Source organism: Aspergillus japonicus (assembly GCF_003184785.1).
Source record: "Aspergillus japonicus CBS 114.51 unplaced genomic scaffold BO86scaffold_1, whole genome shotgun sequence".
NCBI lineage: Eukaryota > Fungi > Ascomycota > Eurotiomycetes > Eurotiales > Aspergillaceae > Aspergillus > Aspergillus japonicus.
The window spans coordinates 1,414,426-1,436,572 of record NW_020291638.1 but is presented as its reverse complement, the minus strand read 5'-3'; the positions used below and the strand labels follow the sequence as shown (position 1 = coordinate 1,436,572).

At 51.8% G+C, this 22,147-nt stretch overlaps 6 protein-coding genes across 6 annotated transcripts; 1 reads left to right on the top strand and 5 right to left on the bottom strand.

Moving 5' to 3' along the window:
• Positions 1 to 496: 496 nt before the first annotated feature.
• Positions 497 to 4,110, bottom strand: BO86DRAFT_414808 (Anp1-domain-containing protein; the record flags this gene model as incomplete). The annotated part of the gene is made up of 7 exons (XM_025674870.1): positions 497 to 525; positions 604 to 943; positions 1,003 to 1,322; positions 1,379 to 2,061; positions 2,549 to 2,553; positions 3,098 to 3,421; positions 3,475 to 4,110. The coding sequence occupies 7 exons, from the start codon at positions 4,108 to 4,110 to the stop codon at positions 497 to 499; spliced, it is 2,337 nt and encodes a 778-aa protein (XP_025533640.1).
• Positions 4,111 to 7,295: 3,185 nt separating this feature from the next.
• On the bottom strand, positions 7,296 to 9,295 carry BO86DRAFT_351881 (2,3-butanediol dehydrogenase). Its single transcript, XM_025669450.1, has 7 exons — positions 9,038 to 9,295; positions 8,827 to 8,978; positions 8,727 to 8,760; positions 8,360 to 8,620; positions 8,214 to 8,300; positions 7,655 to 8,149; positions 7,296 to 7,598 (listed from the first exon to the last, which is right to left on the bottom strand). The coding sequence occupies exons 2-7, from the start codon at positions 8,908 to 8,910 to the stop codon at positions 7,471 to 7,473; spliced, it is 1,089 nt and encodes a 362-aa protein (XP_025533639.1). The 5' UTR covers positions 8,911 to 8,978; positions 9,038 to 9,295; the 3' UTR covers positions 7,296 to 7,470.
• Positions 9,296 to 9,412: 117 nt separating this feature from the next.
• BO86DRAFT_384807 (putative cofactor for methionyl- and glutamyl-tRNA synthetases) lies at positions 9,413 to 11,414 on the bottom strand. Its single transcript, XM_025670962.1, has one exon. It carries the CDS (start codon positions 11,133 to 11,135, stop codon positions 9,738 to 9,740), a length of 1,398 nt encoding a protein of 465 aa, XP_025533638.1. The 5' UTR covers positions 11,136 to 11,414; the 3' UTR covers positions 9,413 to 9,737.
• A 243-nt stretch (positions 11,415 to 11,657) lies between these two features.
• BO86DRAFT_10145 (pepsin-like aspartic protease) lies at positions 11,658 to 13,231 on the bottom strand. The gene is made up of 3 exons (XM_025665855.1): positions 12,684 to 13,231; positions 11,863 to 12,623; positions 11,658 to 11,803 (listed from the first exon to the last, which is right to left on the bottom strand). The coding sequence occupies exons 1-3, from the start codon at positions 13,073 to 13,075 to the stop codon at positions 11,676 to 11,678; spliced, it is 1,281 nt and encodes a 426-aa protein (XP_025533637.1). The 5' UTR covers positions 13,076 to 13,231; the 3' UTR covers positions 11,658 to 11,675.
• Positions 13,232 to 15,027: 1,796 nt separating this feature from the next.
• nbp35 (Fe-S cluster-binding ATPase) lies at positions 15,028 to 16,748 on the bottom strand. The gene is made up of 2 exons (XM_025670961.1): positions 16,201 to 16,748; positions 15,028 to 16,139 (listed from the first exon to the last, which is right to left on the bottom strand). The coding sequence occupies exons 1-2, from the start codon at positions 16,283 to 16,285 to the stop codon at positions 15,193 to 15,195; spliced, it is 1,032 nt and encodes a 343-aa protein (XP_025533636.1). The 5' UTR covers positions 16,286 to 16,748; the 3' UTR covers positions 15,028 to 15,192.
• An 856-nt stretch (positions 16,749 to 17,604) lies between these two features.
• BO86DRAFT_384804 (phosphatidylethanolamine N-methyltransferase) lies at positions 17,605 to 21,427 on the top strand. The gene is made up of 4 exons (XM_025670960.1): positions 17,605 to 18,168; positions 18,261 to 20,820; positions 20,875 to 20,965; positions 21,036 to 21,427. Exons 1-4 carry the CDS (start codon positions 18,048 to 18,050, stop codon positions 21,108 to 21,110), a joined length of 2,847 nt encoding a protein of 948 aa, XP_025533635.1. The 5' UTR covers positions 17,605 to 18,047; the 3' UTR covers positions 21,111 to 21,427.
• Positions 21,428 to 22,147: the final 720 nt, after the last annotated feature.

Sequence of the window (22,147 nt, the reverse complement as noted above, 5' to 3'; positions counted from 1 at the left end):
GATTGTAATGACCGTTTAAGAGTAGAGAGGAGATTGAAGGAGTGGAGGGGAAAGGAGGAAAGTTGGGTTTCCTCTGCAGGTGGAAATTCGGAGAGTTGACGCGGGACGCGTGCTGGATGGGGAGGAGTCCGCGCCGTTGATAGACGCACGGGCCACCGCTTAATGGGCGGTGGTGCTCTTATCGGTCTCTTACTGGACCTGGAAGTTCGGTCCCTTTTTCTATCTATCAGTGATTTATTATCGATTAAAATCTCCATGATTCCTCTAATGAATCTGATTATGATATATAGATATAGAATATAAAAAGGTTGAGTCTATGCTTTATACTATAATCGGAAATCGACCCATCATGATCAGGCCGACGACACCATGCAAAATATTCTAGTAAGCGATTATCGACAAATCACAACGCAGAGAACAAGGAAAACGCCAGGGTACAGTACATTGGAAACATGAGAAAGGACGTCAGCCTATGGCCAGCACAGGGAGTGGCATGTCAAACATGAACAGAAGATGGCTCGATACCTGTCAGCAGAAGAAAGCTCAGTTAACGCTTAGCTTCTTCCATCTGAGTACCGGAACCCTCACCGCTATGCCCAGTACCACCCCTCTCTTTCACAGCTGGCTGCGCTAGAGGACCTTCCTCCGAGCCCTTGGGTGTCTCGCTTGAGGAACCACCTGAAGCGGCGGTCTCTTGCTTCTGATCCTCGGCGATTGCGTCCTCGACGAATGCATGGTCGATATCCCACTGCGTCTTGGCATCCTTGAACAGGGTCTGGACGCGCTCCGCACGGTCGGCCTGGTCTTTCTCCTCCATCTCGCGTTCTTTCCGTTCCTGCTCCATCTCCTCCATGTGCCGCAGGTCGTCCACGCTCGGCTCGTAAAGATGCCAGATCGTGTAATGTGGGAGGCCGATGACCGAGAATCCCATGCGCTTGGCCATCTACCGAGAGTTAGTATCATACACGCAACGATAACATCAAAATCCCGCCGGCTACGCACCTTGCCAAAAGCTTCTGTCTCGGCATGCTTCTCGAAGCTGAAAGCGGGGAAGTGCACCCCCGAGCGGAAAACCCGCGCCTTCGCCAGGATACTGACACCTCCTACGCCGTCAAGTTCCATCTCCATGTCCGGATCGCCGTACGGGTCGCGCAGGTAGGCAAGATGAGGACGCCAGGTAGCATATTCCGCATACCCTTCCACGATGACCGCATCCTCATCCAACGTGTCGGCCAGTGCCAATGCAGTTTCGGATTCTTGCCACGAATTCAGGTCGTACGGTTGCTCTCCGCCCAGCCAGTCGGGAAGGGGTCGCCACACATCTACCACCATGAGTCAGAATGAGCGGGACGCAGCCACAAAAGATCCAGAAACTCACTCGGCACAATGACATCCTTGTCATGCCGCATCAGATCCTCCAGAATTGTCTGCGGCGCGGTCAAGACGTCCGCGTCGCGCCAATAGACCCAACTATGCGTCGGTCGCAGCGTGGCGCTCAGCAGCCAGTTCCGAGCCTGGGCCATCAGCTTCCGGCGGCTGGCCTGCGCGGCAAAGCCGTGCCGACTCTCCACGTCCTGGTTGACCAGCTGGCCAAAGTCCTTCTGGATCACGGAGATTTCGCCGTACGGCATCTTCGGATCCGCATCGTGCTGGAGTTCGTCCAGCATGCGCGACAACATGCCCATCGTGTCATCCTCGGAATCCGACACCAGAAATGCCAGGTCGATCAGGTTGTGCGGGTAGGTGAGGTTCCGCAGGTGCGAGAAGAACATGGGCAGATGGGAGGAGGCATCGCGCAGGGGCGTGCACATGAGCACCCGCTCCCCGCGCTCCCAGCCACTGGCGGTCCCTTGCACTTTGGAGAGGTCATAGTATCGGATCGTCTCGATCTGAAGGTCTTCGTAGGGGTGGAGGAGGCCGAGCGACACCACCGGAAGGAGTGAGGCGCGAAGCGACGGGAAGATCAGGACGAGGAGCAACAGGGAGACACCGCAGAGAAGACATAGTCGCTGGAAGAGTTGCCTCCGGCGGCGCAAGGCAGGTTGTGCCCGGGGTTGAAAACTACTAAATTCCAGGATTAGCGAACGGTTTACTTAGTTTTCCGTCGACACGGCGCTGTATCCCACCGACGTGGTACAGGAGCATGGCGCGCGATATTCGCCCGAGGAAAGGACCGCGTACCGGTGAGGGGAGATGGAGAATGAATTGTTGCTCTTGCCACGGGGATAGGCAGCGTAGCCATTGCCGAAGGCGTGATGCCTGTTCATCTCTCCTAAGATGACATGCAGCAAGGAAATTGATTCGAGTTACAAACCAATTGTCGAGATTCTGATATTGGAGAAACCTCTTCCTCAGACTACCGAACGAAATCGCAGCCGACGGGGAGGATGAAGAGGTGGATTGAGGTTGAAATGAAGATCAGCGGGAATATCGCCAATCCGCGATCGGTGATGAAGAGAAAAGATGCGGAACGGAAGACAAGGGGCGCAAGGAACCGAACAGCCCCCGAGGCTTTGACCGTAGCAATGATTGCGTCGAGAGAACTTACGTAGGCTCCAGGCGGTTCCTTTGGACCAAAAGCCGCCAGGTGGGATCCGCGGGCGAATCTGGACCCAGACCCGAATGCGGTACGAGACCCAATCTTCTTCCCGCCGCCCGCCCGTTTGCAGCCATCTTCCTCCCGTAGCGCAGCTCCGACCATCACTACTGCACTTCCCACATTGCTCAAGCCGAAGAATGAACGGATGAACGATTGACTGACTCAGTTACTCTTCCTCATTGGACTAATTCTGCACGTATACAGATATAACCTCTATTTACAGAACATCCCTATCATATATAGGTTCCGCAAAGAAAAGAAAAGGGAGAAACTCCAAGATTGCAAACCGACAAGACGCCTCAAAGAATGCTCGGGATTTTTGAACTCCTTCCCCCCTTCAAACGACAAAACCAACATGAGGAATGCAAGATAAGAACGCCATGACCAAGATGAGAATCCAAAATGTCCGAATAGTCCCGATCAGTGAGCACTTAATCGGGACACCCTGGACTGGGGCGAGCCCATGCCCTTGACACCAATCTCGACCTGTCGCATCACCTTCTGCAGCAGCGCATCCATGCGCGGCAAGTCTCGCAACACGGGAATGACGGATCCGGCCTCATACTCGCTATCCAAGATATAATAGCGCTCTCTGCCCCAATTCTCCACCGTTTCCCGCTGGAATGCGACTTTCGCAATGACCTTGGCTGGAACACTAGCCTTGTTGATTGCACTCTTGGAGAAAACCCGCAAGAGGGGCCGGAGTCCAGACCGGGTCTGATGCGCCATTCGCACCGACAAAGGTGCCGAGGCGGTGAGATGGCTCTCCCCGGTCATAAATCCGGGGTCCATCGTATATACATTGAGCGAGATGTTGCCCGCCTACAATAATACAGTCAGCCCTGAACACCAAGCAAAAACAAAGGCACACTCACGAGTACCAGACTCCGGCGCAAGGCATACATAGCAGCGCTCATCAACAGCTTACTACTCCCGAACCGGGCGGTGGCTTCCTTTGCACTGATCGGGGTCCCCGGGGCCTGGCTGGCGTTATCCGGGTCCTGCTCATCGAAGTAGTCCAGTGACCCTTTGGACATGGCGGCGCATCCGATGTTGATAACTCGGGCACCGCCGTTTGGGGTTCCGTCGCCGGCTCGGAAGGCCTCGAGCAAGCTCACGGTCAACAAGAACGGGGCGATGCAGTTGGTTTGGTAGACGGGGTCGTACCCATCTCGTGTGACTTGATCGGTGACGTAGGACGAGCTGGCCGCGGAATTGATCAAGAGAGTGACCGGAGGGATCTCTTTACTGCGAACTCGCTCCACAGTATACTGTGCGAAGCTCGCCACCGAATTGAAGCAGGCCAGATCACACTTGACCACTTCGACGGACCTCGGCCCAATCAAGCGGATGCGGCTTAATACATCCTTCACGGTATCGGATCTGATATCCCGAGCCACCAACAGCAGGTGGACAAAGGGCTGTGCTTTGGCGATGGAGACGGCAACCTCTGATCCCAGCAGGCCACTGGCCCCGGTGATAATGGCCGTACCATGTAGTGGAGTTCCCATGGTAAGGACGAAACACAAGAATCGAGCAGGTGGTAGAAGGAGGTTACTGTAAGGGATACAGTACAGACAGATTGTGCAACGTTTAGAAAGGTCAGTCCGACATGCTTCAACCCGAAGTCGGCAAGTCTAGACAGAGAACAGTGAATGGCGACGCAAGATCTAAGGAGGTTAGAACGCGGTTATAAATCTATGCAAACGAGAAGGTCGGTCCGCTTCCAAGGGAGCCAGCCGACGACAAAGACCGACTAGTCAAGTAGTAACAGTAGTAGAAGATTTTAGGGGCTAAAGTGTGTAGAGGCCAGGCCGGGCGGCAGGCGAAAGGAAACGAAAGCCCGAGATGATGATGCCAATTCAGACAAATCAGAAGATAAGTGAAGGCAGAAAACGAGTGTAATATTTTTTTTCGGACAGGAAAAAACAACAATAAACAAAAAAAACGAAGAGAAGGATGAAAGGAGGCAGGACAAGAGGAAAAGAAGAAGAAGAATATTACCTGGAAGAACCACTAGAAGCCAGTCGATCGGGATTGCAAACCAAGGAAAAAAAAGGTGCTCCCAACCGAAAAACCGGCCTTGCGGCAAGGAAGGATGATGGATGATGTGCCAGACTGAACCCAAAGGACCTCCCTCCAAGACCCGAAGAGCCCCTAAAAAAATAGTGAGATCCCCCAAGAGTTCAGCGACACCAACCAGAGTGAAACACCGGAACTGTGAGTGGGTGGGGGGGTTTCGTTTGGTGGGATGGGAGGGGACGGTTCCACCTCGGAAGGGCCACACGCGATTCCCGATGGTGTATTAATAGATGGTAGAGACCTTGGTAGGACCTCTCTCTCTGCGTGGGTTTCTTTTAAGATGGGTCAATTCCCCGAGGTCAAGATGGAAGATGGGGTTGAAGAGGGATTCGAAGACTGAGAATTGATGGTGAATGTAGAAAAAGACATTGGTTGACCAGCCGGTTTCAAGGACGGACTGTCCATCATAAATAGTACTGATCGATCGATATTTGATAAGATGAGGACGGTCAGTAACTTGACCGGATGGATGTACGGTACATACTTCCATCCAGGGTACACACGAATATGCTTGTACAGAAGCCGCCTGGAAAGTCCCCAGTTCTATTCTAAGCATAGCGAACAGCGAAAAAGAAATACAGAAAAAAGAAAAGTTGAGCGTAGGTCACTCAGATCAGGTCCAGTCGGGTCAGATCAGGTCACGAATCAGGTCATATTGGGAGGGGAAAAGGGAGTCTTGCAGGCGAGACATACATACATCGGGCATGGCCATTTGGCTGCCCCCGTCCAGTTGAAGTGCACCCACGGACTGTAATAATCCTTCTATTGCTCCAGAGTGCCCCATGATAGTCCGTTTACTTTACCCCCTCCTTTCAAGGTTCCTGGTACACTGGGAGTCTGGGACCCATTCGATCCCTGCTTGAGTAGTGTCATGACTGGATGTATGGTTGGATATTGAACGTAAGGATGTAAGTTATCTTAGTCGAGCATGACTAGTGGGGATGTACTGTACGAAGTACAGAGTAGGAAGGAGGGTCAGAGCCCGGGGAGAAAACTCGAGAAAGAACGAATGCGACCCAATGATTCCGAATGGTTAAATTCCCCAAGTGACCTCTCTCGTTGTGTGTTTATTCTCCGATACTTTCGTTCATTCGTTTACCCCGGACTCGTTCGAGGTCGGATGACGACAATGTGTGAGTGAGCCCTCAAACCAACGCCATATCTCACACACTCCTCAAACAAAACAAACCAAAACAACCAACAGTCAATGACTCCCAGCCCGCAACAACCGCAAGCTTGGCCCAAATACAAAGAGGAGGGGGGCTGTGGATGACACCTCCTTAAGCGGGGGATGGAGTCACGATCCCCCCAAGTTCCATTGGTAAAGGTCCGTGAGAATTTAAGGGAAGAAACTTTGTTTTCTCTTCGCATTGATCCGGAGATCCGCAATCCCCATCAAGAAGAACAGAAAAAGAAAGAAAAGAGAAAAGAAAGACACTTAAAAAAAACAAACAAGAAACAAAGTGGCGTTCACCCGCCCCGTTCGGATAGCGTCGAATGTTGCGCGATCGAACGCATGTTCTTCTGCAGCCACCGGGGTAACCGTAGTACGGTACTAATATCGGTATACAGTCCTACCTGGTACTGTATGTACCTACAGCTCGCTCGGTGGGAGGAAGAAGCATGTCGTCAACGATGCTTTTTCTTCGTCATTTGCATTGCGACTATTGTCCTAAGAACCGCGTGATAGGGGTAGTCATCTGTTAAGGAGCATAGTGTGCTCACAGCCTCAAAGGACGCACAAGCTCGGTCGGAGAAGACATATCAGGTTCCGATATCCGAAAGGAGGAGGTAGGATGTACTGATGTACGGAGTACTGTATGTACATGACTACTGTACATGCACAGTACAGCCCTAGCCCTGGTAGCACTCGACCTTTAGTCCGAGCGGTCTGGCTGTCAGTGAACTGTTTAGTCTGACACTTCAAACGTCTAGATCATGGAAGATCCATAATTGTGGTCTGTCGGCTTCGCATCTAGACAACCCTGGACTGGAACATGACCACTCCGGAGCCCGAATCTCTGGGTTACTCTTTTGTATGGCTGTGCTGTACAATACTAACACTGTACCTAAGGCATCATCGGTTGGTGGGAACCACTCCTACTACAAAAGGAGTCTTAAGTTACGTGCTACGACATCATGACTTCGAGGTTGGTTATACGAGACAACGAGGAATAACCCCGCTCAGCTCTGCCCTTCTCGACGTGTATTTCTTGGCATCATCACACCTCATTCGCAGTCAGTAGTAGTTCCTGTGGAATGGACGGCCGTGCTGTCGTGGTTGCACTCATCAGCCCTCGCCAAGAACCAGAAAACGCCCGCCCCGTCGCTCGTATCCACACGTGTTGATTCCTAAGGTTAAGATGTCGTCGCTTTCAGAACCCAAATGAGGTTAAACAGTTTACACTACGCGAACTGAACTCAGGGCTTTATTCTGGTTTGCCGTCGGGCATCCCCGGGGGCTCAGGTAAGAACCAAAAAGAGGAAGCAGACCAACGACGTACTAGTAGGTATGTACTGTGTATGTATCTAGCCCAGGTCTATCATGGCCGAATTCTCTTGGCACTGCTGACAGGCTTCAGTTCTTACCTTCAGCTCCCAGTAGGCTGAGAGTGGCTGGCGTCAGAATACACACCAAGTGTGCCATCACACATGCCTTGGGCCGTCATGGATGGCTTCGGAAAAGGACTTGACAACACAAACGCTCATTTTGAGGCACAGCTGTGCGACCTTCACAGCCGCATCTGACCAGGGCGTCTTGTCTTACCTTAGACCCTTCCTCCTGGATTTCATGCCGAGATGTCAACTAAGATCTTGACATGTTTATCTTTCTCGTTGATCCGGGCCTCGAATCCTTTTTCAACAATGTCTTCCATTCGAATCTTGCTGGTGATCATGGTTTGAGGGTTGAGCTTGCCTAAGGAAGGACGAATCAACACTCAGCGAGGGTGAATGGGATGGCAGGGATAGCACGCCACTCAAGCTTACCCGAGCTTATGGCTTCAATGACAGCTGGAAAGATCCCATCGGCAAATATTGCCGCTCCGATTACATGCTTCTCGTCTAGCACGATCGCGCTGGCGTCTACGCTCGGTTTTGCTTCCCAAAGCGACACAATCGTGACTGTTCCTCGGACCCGGATGCCCCGAAGAGCCGTATCCAAGCCGGCTTGCACGCCAGAGCATTCAAAGGCCACATCTGCGCCCGCGTTTCCGGTCATTGCTTGTACCATGGAGACGACATCTTCTGTCCGAGGATCAAGGACATGTGTGGCGCCCAATTTTTTCGCAAATTCTCGTCGTCGCGAGGAGACTTCCGCGACGATGATAGACTCTACTCCTCGGGCTAAAAGCACTTGAACCACAGCCAAACCAATAGGACCGCCTCCCACGACAAGAACCGTCCGAGCACCCTCAAGAGGGCTGCGATTTGCGGCATGCCACGCCACAGACAGCGGTTCAACAAGCGCTTGTATAGATCGCGTCAGCAAACTGCACCCGACTAGCGACAAGTAATGGAATTTCCCCCTCACCGCCGATATCCAAAGGGATGTTGTCCGGTAGCGGAATGGCAAGTTCTGCGTCAACTACGACATGGTCCGACAACCCCCCTGCATCGCCTTGAAAGTTCTCAGCCTGATGACAGCCGAAACAAACATTGGGAAAAGACCGAACCTACTACTGTACCCCACAAAGCCCAAATTGCGACAACAGTTCGGGGTTCCGCGCAAACAGGGAGGACAACTCCCGTCGTTCAAGTTGGGCCGAACAGCAACCCGATCTCCAACTTTGAGGTTCGCGACGACACCAGCAACCCCGGTCCCTACCTCCTCGACTGTGCCGCTAAACTCGTGGCCCAGGGTTGTTGGTAGCTGTCTCCCGGTGATCGCATGTGGCGTCAGGGGTACCAGGTGCGGCCCGCACGTGTACTCATGCAAATCTAAATGATGAAATCACACACAAGACCTGTGTCAACGACGATCACTCCAATTTGCCGTTGGCTGTGCCAAGTGTGCTCTTGTAAGTAGTAGGATTTGACTACTCACCACTTCCGCAGATCCCTACAAACGCAGGTCGGATCTCAATAAACAGGTCAGGCCCGTGGCATCCAAAGAAGGCATAGATGAGGAATAGCGGTGTACATACCTTGACCTGTCCCTCTCCACAAACCGGCTCTTCGATCTGGTCGACTCGGATGTCTCCAGCTCCGTAGAAGCGGACTGCTCTCATGGTGAAGGACAGTATATTTCAGGGTTTGAAGGTAGAGAGGTCTGCTGCTTATGCTCAAAAGATCAACTCTGCAGTGCGTAAGGAATTCTGGACTCAAAAAAAAAAAAAAAAAAAAAAGGTAACGAACAGGACTATTCATTCCCTATGCATATATATGGCCCTGTATTCTGCTTTGGAGGGGAGTTGCAAAATGCGGGGTAAGGGAGGAGAAAAGAGGAGTCAAAGGAGGAGAAGAGGTCAGTCACTCGGGACTGGAACCAAGCTCTTGCTGATGCATTGATAAGGTAAGAAGAGGAGGAAGTAGAAGAGGGGGAAGGAGTAGCAGTACGACCTTGAGATGGGCGGGTGATCAGTCAATCCCGTTAACATAACTTATGTACGGTACGGAGTACCTATAAGAAATGCGAAGTATAGTGTTTGTGCATGTTACACAAAGTACACAGAGCCGTCGCCCCAATGCACCAGCCGTTTATTTGCTATGCAAGGGAAGACCCAGAACAAGGGGACATTGCAGTTCGATAATGGAAGGAAAAAAAGGGATACCTCGTTAAAGTCGTCATGATGCTACCAAAAGTACTTCGTACTGTTTACGTCGAATGTATAGAACATCGTTCTTGCAGGGTCATGCAAATTTCTTCGGAAGATATGATGAAATGAAATAACATTTTTTCTTTCGGGTTCGAAAAGGGGACTCGCTAAGTTCTTTCCCTCTCTTTGGGCGCGGGGGGAGGGACACAAGGTATACGTTATAGAAAATATTCTTTCACTTCTTTCCTTCGCAAAATGGACTGGACTGGACATATCGTGAACGTTTGGGATAACGGCATTTACCGAACGGTGGCACCCTTCAAGCTCTTGACGGTGCAGATGCCGCCGGAGGCGGTCTTCAGCAGGCCGAGGGCGGGCTTGCCCTCCTGGCCGTGGACGGCGGGGACGGCGGCGCTCTCGAAGGCGACCTCGAGGGTGTCGGTGGTGGTGAAGCCGGGCTGGAAGGTCTCCCAGACCTTCTTCTTGGGGTTGAGGACCTTCTCGGGCTCGCCCTCGGACCAGCCCTCAAAGGTGATGCGTTCACCGGCGGGGGCGTCGGCGGGCGGGGCGACGAGCTCGACGGGGCCGGCGTGGGAGTCCTCGCCCTCGGCGACACGGGGGGAGGCGGCCAGCACCATGGCGACGGACTTGATGCCGCGCATGGTCACGGGCTTGAGGTTGCAGACGGCGACGATCTTGCGGTTCTGCATCTCCTCCAGCGGGATCAGCCCGTTCAGCCCGGAGCACACCGTGCGCACCGTCTTGCCCGTCGCCTCGTCCAGGGAGGTGTTCTCGGTGCCCGGCGCGTCACCGCAGTCGATCGTCGACACGAACAGCGAGTCCGCGTTCGGGTGGTTGATCGCCCGCAGGATGTGGCCGACCCGCAGGTCGATGATGGACGGGGACGGGGGCGCGGCGGGCGCGGGCGCCGCCTTGGGCTGCTTGAGCTGCTTCTCCTTCTTCTCCTTCTTAGGCTTGCCGCCTTCGGGTTTGGCAGCAGCGGCGGCGGCGGCGGCGGCGGGAGTTTCGGTAGCAGCAGCAGCAGCAGCAGCGGGAGCCGAGTCGGCCTTCTGCTTCTTCTCGGCGGCAGGCTTACCCTGGCCGACGACGAGGGGCTTGCCCTCCGCGGCGCCGCCGGCGGCAGCGGCCGCGGCGGCGGCCTTCTCCTTCTTCTTGCGCTCCTTCTCGGCCTTAGGGTCGACGGGCTTGGGCACGAAGCGCACGTCGGTCACATCGATGGCGACCTTCTCCTCCTCGGGGATCTGCAGGGCGAACAGCGGGCTGTTCTGGACGAAGTCGACGTGGCGGACGATGTGGTGGTAGCCCTGCTCGCCGGTGCGTTCCTCGGGGGACCACTTCTCGACGAGCGGGGCGAGCAGAGCGTAGACGGCAATGTCGGCGACGGAGGGCTTAGCGCCCAGCAGCGTGGTGCGGGTGGCCAGGTGGGTGTTCAGCTGGCCCAAGATGTTGGCGACCACCGTCTGGTCGTCCTTGCCCTGGGCATGCTGCAGGCCCGAGATCGTGGCCAGCCATTGCTTGACGTCGGCCTCCTCGGTGACGGAAAACTTGGTGTGCGGGAAGATTTTCGGGGTCGCGGTCTGGAGGTCGGGCTCGGTGGCGTCCGGGGAGATGGCGGCCGGGTAGGACCGGTAGAGGAGGGAGAGGAGGGAGGATTCGGGCGCGGAGTTGATGGCCATGTTTGCGAAGGAGCGGATGGCGAGAGGGTGGTGGGAAGAAAAGAGAGGTGAAGAGGGTGTTGGAGAAAGTGGAAGAGGAGGAGACAGAGGAGGAGGGGCAGCGAATAATCTTGCCGTCGCCCAAGGAAGAGGAGCGAACCGCGGGGTTGTTCTGGCGACCCGCAGGAGGCTCACGGCCGCTTTGATGGAAGTCAACTTGCTTCACGAGAGCGATCCCAGTCTGAGGACGGGGATCGTAGGAAGTGGGGATTGGAATTGTTATGAGAGATTCAGCTGTGCTGTCAATTCTGCTGTGCGCGGGTAGAATCTCCTTTTTCTTTCCCCTTGTTCTTTGCAATCACAATTTTATGCATTTTGTTCACACACACACAGGATTAGTCATCATATACATCTACGATTTGTGCATCGACCTCAGCTCGTTCAACTTTAGACACGGGTCTAATGGTACAATTCCATTTTCTACAGCATGCTATTGCAGCTCTAAATCTTCACAGTATTAAGTAGATTGGATGAACAGGCGTTATGCTCATCGGAGGACAATCACACGGGCGAGGCGACACCCAGAGAAGGACCACGCATATCGAAGACAACATAGAAGGCCTTCAAGAAGACGTCACCCAAAATCTGGAGCGACGCGCCCGAGTTTGATTGAATACCACCATAGCAAACTAAGAAGAGTCGTTAATCGAGTATTACTTGGTTATGTCTTTAGGTAGAAAGTACTCACGAGCTTGTCCAGTAGTGGTGTTGGTGCCAACCTTCGAGAACTGAATCAGGTTTCCAGGAACCGTGGCCAAGTGCTCCGAACCGATGGCAATTGAGAAGCTGGGAAGAGTGGTGTTACAAGGAAAAATGTAACCTCCAGCACTGCTCACATACACGGCGCTGGGCACGTCGGCGTAGTAAGCATCCACAACTTGCTGGTCCATCAACATAAGAGAAGTGCCGGTATCAGCAATCGCCGTCTGCGTGTTGTTGATCGTCTGGATGGAGCCATTGCCCACTGCAAACTCGGCGGTATCAAACTGCCAGTATCCGTTGGAGCTATCCACGCTGACGTTGGCCATGGTGCCCTGGTATTTGCTCGAATCAATCAGACCGAAGCCATACTCGCCAACGCCATCACTCTTGATGGCAGAAGTAAAGACAGGCTCGTCGAGATTAGGCGCAGCATTGGCGAAGAAGGTGTTCTGCGCTTGGGGTTCGATGCTGTTGATGGACGAGAATCCCAGACCAACCAGGCCGTTCGAGTTTGTGTCTTCGATGAAGGACTGGGAGACCTCAGTCGGGATCCCGATGGCTTGGTTCTTGACGATTGCGCCGCCGATGTTGACTGTGTCAGTTCCGACAGGACCAGCGGCGAACGAGTTATCACCGTAGGAGACATTGAAAGTTGCGCCGGGCATATCCTTGAACGTGGTCGAGTTGGCGGGGTTGTACTGGGTATGACCATCAAGGGTCTTGTTGAGACGAGTGTCCAGGACCCAGCTATTACCGAACTCTTGTCAGTATCCCAATCAATTCATTTCTGTACCTGGTGCTTCTTACAAGTCCGCTGAGCCTGTGTCGAAGGTCACGACGATCTTCTGGCCACCAATTTCAACAGGCGAAACAAATTCGGCATCGCTTTCGACAGAGGTTGCGCTGACGGCACCGACCTGGTCTGGCTCGGCACTGTTATCGCTAGCAGCGACGACGTTGTGCTTGACAGTGGTGACGGGGGCGAAGTCCTCCAGCTCGATGTTGAGGTTGCTGGGAACAATGCCAAACTTGCGATACGCCTTTCGCAGCGCCGAGGGACCATACAACTCGCCCTCTCCACGACGAACCCGACTGACCTTGTAAGATCTTCCCTTATGCTGAGTGCGACCCGAAGTCGGCAAAGAAACAACGCTGTAACTAAAGAACAAAAACAAGAAGAGAGAGTGGAGGAGCTGCATGATTGTAGCTCAGTTGGAATATGTGGATTAGTCTGTTAAAGAGTGAACATCCAAGTCAAGGAGGGTCTAGAGACGAAACACAACACAAAAACAAAGAGCGCAATGATTAGTAGTCTTTTGAATGAAAGTGAGACTCCTTTCCTGAAGGAACAGTGCGCAGTTTATAGGGGAGGGTAAAGTATGGGGGCCGAGTCCTGACTGAGCCAACAACAACAAGAATCACCACAATATGGACAAGAAGGATGGAAGAGGAGTGTAAGCACCAGTGATCCTCTACCAATTGACGAGAGAAGTCAAAAGTAAGAATTGAAGAATGAAAAAGAAGAAGGGCTATCTTTCCACCACGAAAGGAAAAGATAGCAGAAGAGAAGTGAATGAACGAGCTACAATTGTCAATTGCAGCAGGAAGAGAACGAAACACACGCAGTCTATAAAAGTAGGACAAAAAGAGGTGCAAACCAGAACGAAGAAAGTCGAGGATTTGAATATCACTCGAGAAAATCTCCAAGCCCTACTATCTACGCCCAGAAAAGTCCAAGAACCCAAGAGTCGAGAACTGACGCATGGTGCTTAGGAAATGGGGTTCACTGGAGCGTGGCATTGTTCCAACTAAATGTGAGGTAGGCTGGTCTTAACCCAATATTGCAAGAGTTGGACGACGAATCCACCGAGGAAGAGCCAAATATGGGCCAATCCGAGAGGGTTGCCCCCTGTTAGCAAAAGAATATCAACGCAACAGCGCATCAGCGCATCCATGGGTGCCAAAAGCCGAGAAAGACTGATCAGCTTGACAGGCGCCTGGGAGGGGGCACTGGCGAATAGTCAGCTCATGGCCAGGACATTTCCGCCACTTCCTCCAGGCACCGGTGCACTGAAACCGCCAGCCGCTCGACTCCCGAGTTGGGGCCCAATCAGCTGTGGCCAATCCTGAAACAATCTTACCCCTCTTTGAACTTTGAAGCAGGCCCAGCGATTGAAGTGTTACAGATTTCTGAAGGCTCGACACACCAAGCTACTTTCTCTCTAGTAAATAGTCGACTAGTTGTAATGACCTTCTGTCGAATTGTCAATGGCACGGTCCAGCCGGCAGATGATGGGTTCTGCACAAACTTGGATACTATAGCTAGTGCTGCTATCTGTTTTGCTATTGTTAATATATCGGTGGACTCCGGCCTAGACTCGAGAGAAGGGCAAGTTTTCGTCGACCGGTCTATCCGACCTCAGGCCGCGTAGACAGACGCCTCCCGCGATCGCAAGTAGCCTAGCCCATCATTCATCATGGATGACCGAGGCAGTCCCAAAATTTGGCCCGGAAAAGGGAAGAAAAGCAGAGAAAAGGGTAAAGAAAATAGGCTCGCAACTCAGGAGACACCACCGGAAATACGGTGAGCTTGGCTAAATACCACCGGGCGTTTAGCAACGACATCGCGGTCGTTGGTCGGGCACTAGATTACACAATCTTTCGGCAAAGATTCGGCAGAGTCGAGATCCTCAGCAAGGGTCTCTCCGGATTGCCCGAGTTATGAAGGCTATTTTAAGGACGTTATTCCATGTGTCGACCTCGGGCAGTTGGTGGAGCGGGTCCGATTTGCTTCATAATTTCCAAGTCTCAAACAGAGCCAAGCGAGGCCAAGTCAACGGCGAAATTCGAGGGGTCAAAAGTGGTCAACTAAGTGTCAGTTCCAATATGTCAAAGGGGCTTGGGGCAGAGAAGGGACTTGACGGACATTTTAAATCCTCAATTGTTTTGACATGATCAACATTATTCAGACCCCAAAGTTGACTGGGGGGGCGAAGTGAGCACTAAAGAGGATGATGGCTCGTGTGAGCATTGCATCCTTGAAGCTCATTTAGACTAATTCTACTTCGACCGTTCTGCCCCCGAGCTATAGATCGCCCCCCAAATCCCCAAGGCGAACTCCTGGAGAGCATAAAATTAGGAGGAGTCATACTTTGTTCGTAAACAAGTGATCAAGGTGCCTTCGAAATAATCTGGTATCAAGAATAACTGCATCTATGCCCAAACGCCCAAGAATGATATCAAATCATGTGAATCCCCTTACATGCTGTCCCAAATGCACCGCGCTGATAGACATGAAAGAAAAGAGACAGTACTTTTATTCGACCGTGTCCTCCGGCAGGACATCGTCCGGCTCCTCCCCAATAAACTGCGCGACCGAACGCACAACCTGCTTGATTGCCTTTGAAGCTGGGCTGTCCGGGAAATTATCCACAAAGCTCTCGCCGTAGTCGCACGCCATGCCTACTCGAGGGTCGAGCGGTACAGCGCCCAGGAAAGGGATACCCATCTTCTTGGCAAGACGTTTTCCGCCCCCAGTGGTAGCTCGGAAGATTTGCGATTTTGTGTTGCAATTTCCACAAACGAAGCCCGACATGTTCTCGACCAACCCCAGAATGCGAATTCCAGCCTTGCGACAGAAGTCGATTTCCTTCCGCACGTCCAACAAAGAGACCTCCTGGGGGGTAGTGACCACCACCGCACCGTCGACACCAGAGTCTTTCAACAGCGAGTTGACGGACAAGTGCTCATCTGATGTTCCGGGAGGCGTATCGATGATCAAGTAGTCCATCTCTCCCCAGTCTACATCTTTCAAGAACTGCTTGATGAGTCCATTCTTCTTAGGCCCTCTCCAGATTACCGCATCGTCCCGGTTGGGCAGCATGAACTGTACACTCATCGCGGCCAGATTATCCGTGACCCACACGGGGCTCCAGCCTGCGTTGCTCACATGGATGGTCTCCGCCTCGACGCCCATCATTTTGGGGATGGACGGCCCGCAAATGTCTGTGTCCATGATGCCCACAGTCGAATCGGGGTTCGCAGCAAACGCGTGAGCGAGTAGGGAGGTAAATGTTGATTTACCCACGCCACCTTTACCGGACAATACGAGAATCTTATGCCGTATTTGCGATAGCCGTTCGGTGATAATGGGAATGTCGGGATCGGGGCCCTTGGGAGCGGAGGCGCAGATCTGTTGATTCGGACAGCCAGCACAAGCATCGCCTTGACCAGCTTGTTCGGATTCAGGACCAGGGCAGTGCTCTACGAGCAGAGGAATAATCAGTGTCATGTACGTTGCACTCGGCGCAAAACAGAAACCAACCTGGCTCGGGAGCGACAAGATTCGGTGCCATCTTGGAAGGCGCTTCGAAGTAAGCCGTTGTCGGCTCCTCGAGAGAAGGTGCCATTCTGATGGTTGTTCTCCAATTATCCTCTTCTTCTTTATTTGAATAATGAAAAGTGATCAGGAAGAATCAAACAGGGTATTGATTGACAGCAAGAAGTGTTGCTGAAGGAAAAGTGGCGGGGATCGATGACTGCGGGAAGTTGCTTGATAATCAGTACTTATCGGAGGGATGACAAACCTTCCCGTGGCGATTGGTGCGGGGCTGCTGCCGCCTTCAGATCTCAGCGGTGTCGGACTGGATGCAGTGATAAGATTGATACGAGAAGGCACATCTAACGTTCTTGTATGAGTCTATCTGTGCATAAATCAATATGTACGCATCTCTTCAGTGGTATAAATTGGTGGTAGGTCATGTCCTATGATTCAAGACGTGGTTGGGATAAATCTTCGCTGGCTGCAGCATGGAGCCATGACTACTCCGTACGGTGTCACACAAATCTTTTAGGAGGTCAGGTCATCGCCGTCCTAGAATGCAGGTTTGAATCTACTTATGAGTATTGCTAGTGGGCTTGTTGCTTCGACAAATCGTTTCAAGCCTGCCATTTGATTTTGCGAAGATCAAAATCCATGAAGGATTGCATGTTTGCTCTATCGAGCTAGCCTCCTACATGTAATCCAAATAGGCCCAGTTCCTGAGATCCCTAGGATCAGATGAGGGGCATGTCGACTGGGGTATCGACCAGGAATGCCATGTCAGAACCCTAACCCTCTCACAGGGGCCAAGAGGCCATTATGCTATCACAATTCTTGGGTACAAGCCTGGCGACTCCATAGTGTATGGACTTAATTTAAAACAAATGCGTCTAGCCTATGAATCACAAGAGATTCCAGGCATAGCTCGTCTCCATCGATTCTCATCTCAGCGTGAGAGTGCTCAGGTCCCTATCAAAAGTAAAGAAATCCTGTAAAGCTTGCATAACTAGGTACATTAGGTAAAACATAGCTTCTGCAGCTTCATCTCTCACGGTGACACTAGAGCCTTTATCGAGGCTTAGCGAGAGGAGAAGTGTCCATTCAAGCACAGAGGATGAGAGCACCGCAGTTACCGCCCACAAGAATTAATATATTAGTCTTTGTGATGCCGGTTAATGCAATGCCACTATTCAGGGAGGTCAATGACTGGACCCTTCTGTTATGCATCCGATTCCAGGCTTTCTTCCTCATTCCGACCCGTGCTGTCTGAATCCCGTCCAGACCCTGATGAGGGTCATGATTGGTGTTAGACTAACAATTCCAGCCTATCCGTCCCATTGATGCTTCCCTTTCCCCAGTGCATTGGGATCCACCTCAAGCCATAACCGAAGACAGGCCATGGGGGAATCGGGGAAGGAGGCATGGCTAGTGACCCTAGGTGCTTTGTCTCACTCCCAACAATTTTTTGGCGTTGTGATTCTAGATTAACCATAAATAGGCAGAACTGGCCTTTGTTCCACCTACTTTTTCTTTTCTTCTAACTTCCTTCCCTGACAATCACTGCAGTTTTCAGAAATTAGCATTCGAAATTGCTGGAAGTGGCTGGTTGCTGGCTCGGATGAGGTCAGACCAATCATTGCCTTCCCGCCAGTTGATTTTCCCCCACTGTCACGGCCACTGTCACATGCTTCTGGTTCTTCTGTTCTTCCTCCTTCCATTCATTCTCTTGTCTTTCCCACTGCATCTGCCGGGTACAACTCAACAATTTTCCTAAACTCATTTCAACAATGGATCGTGGCCTCTCAACAGGCTCTAACCTGGGTGAGACTGGGCTTCGCGAGAGGATTACAATGGCCTCTCAGCCCGACTCAATTGCAAACGCCGAGGCTCTCACTGCTACTGGCGAGGTCGAGGTTAAGGATGATGCACAGAAGGACAAGAAGACCTTCGGCCGCACCCCTGGTGGTACAGGTTCGTGGCACTTAGCCCCCAGTCTAGCTTGAAATCTCTTGATTATCTGCATCCCACTAGCAGAGGACTGACCTCATTTGACAATGTAACAGTATTCACGGTGCCTCAAACACATGACATGGTCTCTCAACTCCTGTCTCCATCTGAGCCTAAAAACCTTTCCGATATTATTGTTCTGATTATTTTGGGTGCCCATATTCTCTTATTATGGCAACTCCCCCAAGGTGCAAAAGTCCCAGTGTTTGCTGCCGTCTATCTCTTTTGGCGGGCGGCATACAACATTGGGATTGGATGGCTTCTGCACAATCAATCTCACCACAACACCCTTGTTCGCTGGGCGGAGCAGACCAAGATCTTTGTGAACCCATCCACAAACCAGAACCCCCATCCTAACCTGTATAAACTAATCAAGCGCGAACTGGAGACCAAGGTCCCTGTCGATTATTCCTTTGATGAGGCTCCACTTGAGTACAACACTTGGCTCGTCTTTCGTCGCCTCGTCGATCTTATTCTCATGTGTGACTTCACATCATACTGTCTGTTTGCCATAGCATGTAGCCATCACCCCGTTGATGAGGGCGTGCTGATGACTATTGTGCGCTGGTCGTCTGGTGTTGCTTTGGTGCTGTTCAACCTGTGGGTTAAACTCGATGCTCATCGCGTGGTGAAAGACTTTGCATGGTATTGGGGAGACTTTTTCTTTCTCATTGACCAAGAGTTGACGTTCGACGGTGTCTTCGAGATGGCTCCCCATCCGATGTACTCGGTCGGCTACGCCGGATACTACGGCATCTCGCTGATGGCAGCAAGCTACAAAGTGCTGTTCATTTCCATTCTCGCCCATGCAGCACAATTTGCGTTCTTGGTTTTCGTCGAGAACCCGCATATCGACAAGACGTACAATCCTCCTCCTCCGCGCAAGCGTGTGACGGAGCAAGATTCTGTATCCACATCTTCTCAGGCCAGCGAGCCTCCTTCGTCACCGGTTGATGAACAACTGCCCCACGCGACAAACCACCCAACAAGCAACCCTCCTCCATCGGTCCACAATTTACTAGGGTTCCACAACCTGGACCTGCATCGGATAACAGATAGTTCTTCTTTGCTGGTCCAGTTCCTCGTATTCGCCCTGACTGTCTTGACGCCATCTACACCTCGCTATCAATTCATTTTCGTGGCCAATGCAGCAATCTGGAGACTATGGTTTTCCATCGGTATCGGATACCTCCTCATTCGTCAATCAAACTGTAAATCGTGGACTCGGCACTTTGTCAAGTATGGCGAGACCCCTCATGAAGCCTGGAATCAGTGGAAGGGCACGTACCATTTGAGTATGATCATGTGCTACGCGAGCTTCATTGCTGCTGCTTGGAAGATGTACACATTTCCTGCTGACTGGGGCTATGGCCTCGTCTTGCTCCGGCATGTTCTGGGGGTAGGGCTTATCTGCCTGCAGACATGGACATCGGTCAGCATCTACGAATCTCTGGGCGAGTTCGGCTGGTTCTACGGTGATTTCTTCTTCCAAGGATCTCACAAATTGACGTACAATGGTATCTATCGCTTCCTGAACAATCCCGAACGTGTTCTGGGTTTGGCAGGGGTCTGGGGTGCTGTTCTGATCACAAGTAGCGGAGCAGTCATCTTCCTCGCGTTAATAAGTCACGTTCTAAGCATGGCTTTCATCCAGTTTGTGGAGCGTCCGCATATGCAGAAGCTCTATGGCCAGGGCTTGCGACAAGATGCGGGGCTTGTTAAGAGCCTCAAACGATCCCTGCCCCCTTCGCTCCGCCAACTGCATGGTAGCGTTGATAAGATCGTGGACGAATCATTTGAGTTCATTGAAGAGCTAATCGATACGGCGCGCCCTAAGCTTGCCGCCGGTGTCAACACGTTTGTGCAGGACACAACTGCCCTGTTCCAGACATATCCTGCTCGTGTTACCATCTCTCGCATTGATGAAGATCTTGCTGGTTATGACTCGCGGGACTACTCCTTGGTGATTGAGGGCATTGAATCTTCTTCAGTCGACAAGATTGATCTGTGTAACGGCAGAGAAGATTCAAGACATTCAGTTTTTGAGTATGGTGCACCGATCAAGGTCCGGTGGACGGCACCTTTAAACCACAGCAAGAAAGATTGGATTGGTCTTTACCGCGTCACTGACAATATCTCAAGAGAGATCACGCGGGTTTCTTCTCAAGGCAGATGGATCGCTACAAATGCCGGCGTCTACGATAACCAAACCTGTGAAAAAGGCATCGTGACGAGTGATGTGAAAGTATCGGCCTCTCAGCGCCCAGATGGAGAGACAGACGATATCTTGACTGGGGAAGTCGTTTTTACCGGCGACAAGCTCTTCTGGACTCAGGGAGCCTTTGAGTTCCGCTATCACCATAACGGCAAGCACAATGTCATGGCGATCTCGCGTCCTTTCGAGATTCGTACCGCACGGTTCGACGAGGAGGAATTCGTGGAGAGTAGTCAGGACGATCTCCAGGTATCCGTTGAGCTGAAGCTATTGCCTGTGATCCGCAACTGCTTGGACCAGGATCCCGAAATTGCACCCGAAACAGTGGAAGAACAATTTGGCAGCCAAGTGGAACGAAACGGCAAGTATGCCAAAAGAGTTGTATTCGCTGTGCACCAAATGTGAGCACCTCACCGGTATTCTTCATTGTTGCCACACTAACACTGCTCTTCTAGGTTCGGGGTGGAATTTGCGCCCGAGGTCGTTCGAGCTGATGGGACTGTCCGCAACCTTGCGTGGAGGATCTGCAATGCAAAGCGAGTGTTGGTAAGTATTTCTACCGAGTCACAGCCTATTGGAGATCAGAGGAGAGAGCCTGACATGCGATCGAATGCAGGCTCCCTACAGCATGACGAGCAACGGCACCTCCACTCCTAGTGAAAGACTAGAGAAGGCAGAGATCGTGGCATGATTTCATCTCAACGCACAGTAGCTCATATACATCTTCGAATCAACCTGCCGGGGGTCTGCTGAACGACAATGGTCGATTATTGCAATTGGACATGTCAACTCACACCCCCTCCATAGTCCGTTTAAAAACAATACACGAAAACTGAATAAGGGCAGGCAAGTACGCACTGTCAAACTAACCTCGAGAAGCTTACAGTCCGTCATGGTCGAAGCGAGTTTTTTCTGCAAGATGACGCTTATCCTCGGCCGACTAGTTCTACATGTACATATGCTTTTAAGCTATACACATACGTATTATGGAATGATGTTTCTCCAAAACTCTTCTTTTCATTTAGATATTACAGAAGGACGAGGCCAAGAGAAGAAAGGGCACGAAGGGCAGAAGGATGAAGGGGGAAGATCGTCGAATGTCCATCAGGCATTGGTGAAATTTTGTCTCATGGCCGTGAAGGCTCTGAAGTAGCAAATACGTAGATATGCAAACATCTTCTGAACGACGACGATCGAGTGAGTGGTGGCAAGGAGGGGAAGGAAGCAAGACCCGTCAATGAAATTGACAGCAAAGCAAAGCATCTGACCGAAATGGTGAAGACGGGGAGCAAATCATGCAGAGAAATCAACAGAGGCTGGTCATATCCCATGCTATCTACGCCTAGCACTATCCGACACACACCACAAGAGTATCGAGCCTTGCTTTAAGAATCGATCTGTAACCAGATATTGTCAGCACAACCGCTCTAAATATCCAGCAGATGATGTCTACATCACAAAAGAACGAAGTAGAATAGTAATCAGCCAAGCCGGGTAAATTCATCCCTTCCCCTGCCAACCCCGACCCCCCAACTCGCCGTCCAAAACGAACTTCGAGCCAGAAGGAAGGCATTGACACAAGTCAAGCGTAGCGAAATCGAACCCACGAAGGATCCCACAAGCCCACAGGGGGTGAAATGTGCCAAGTAAAAAACAAATGACGGGACTCCACTCTCTCGAGTGCTCCACAACCTTCCTCCCTGATGAAGGGAAAAATCCGAAGATCGA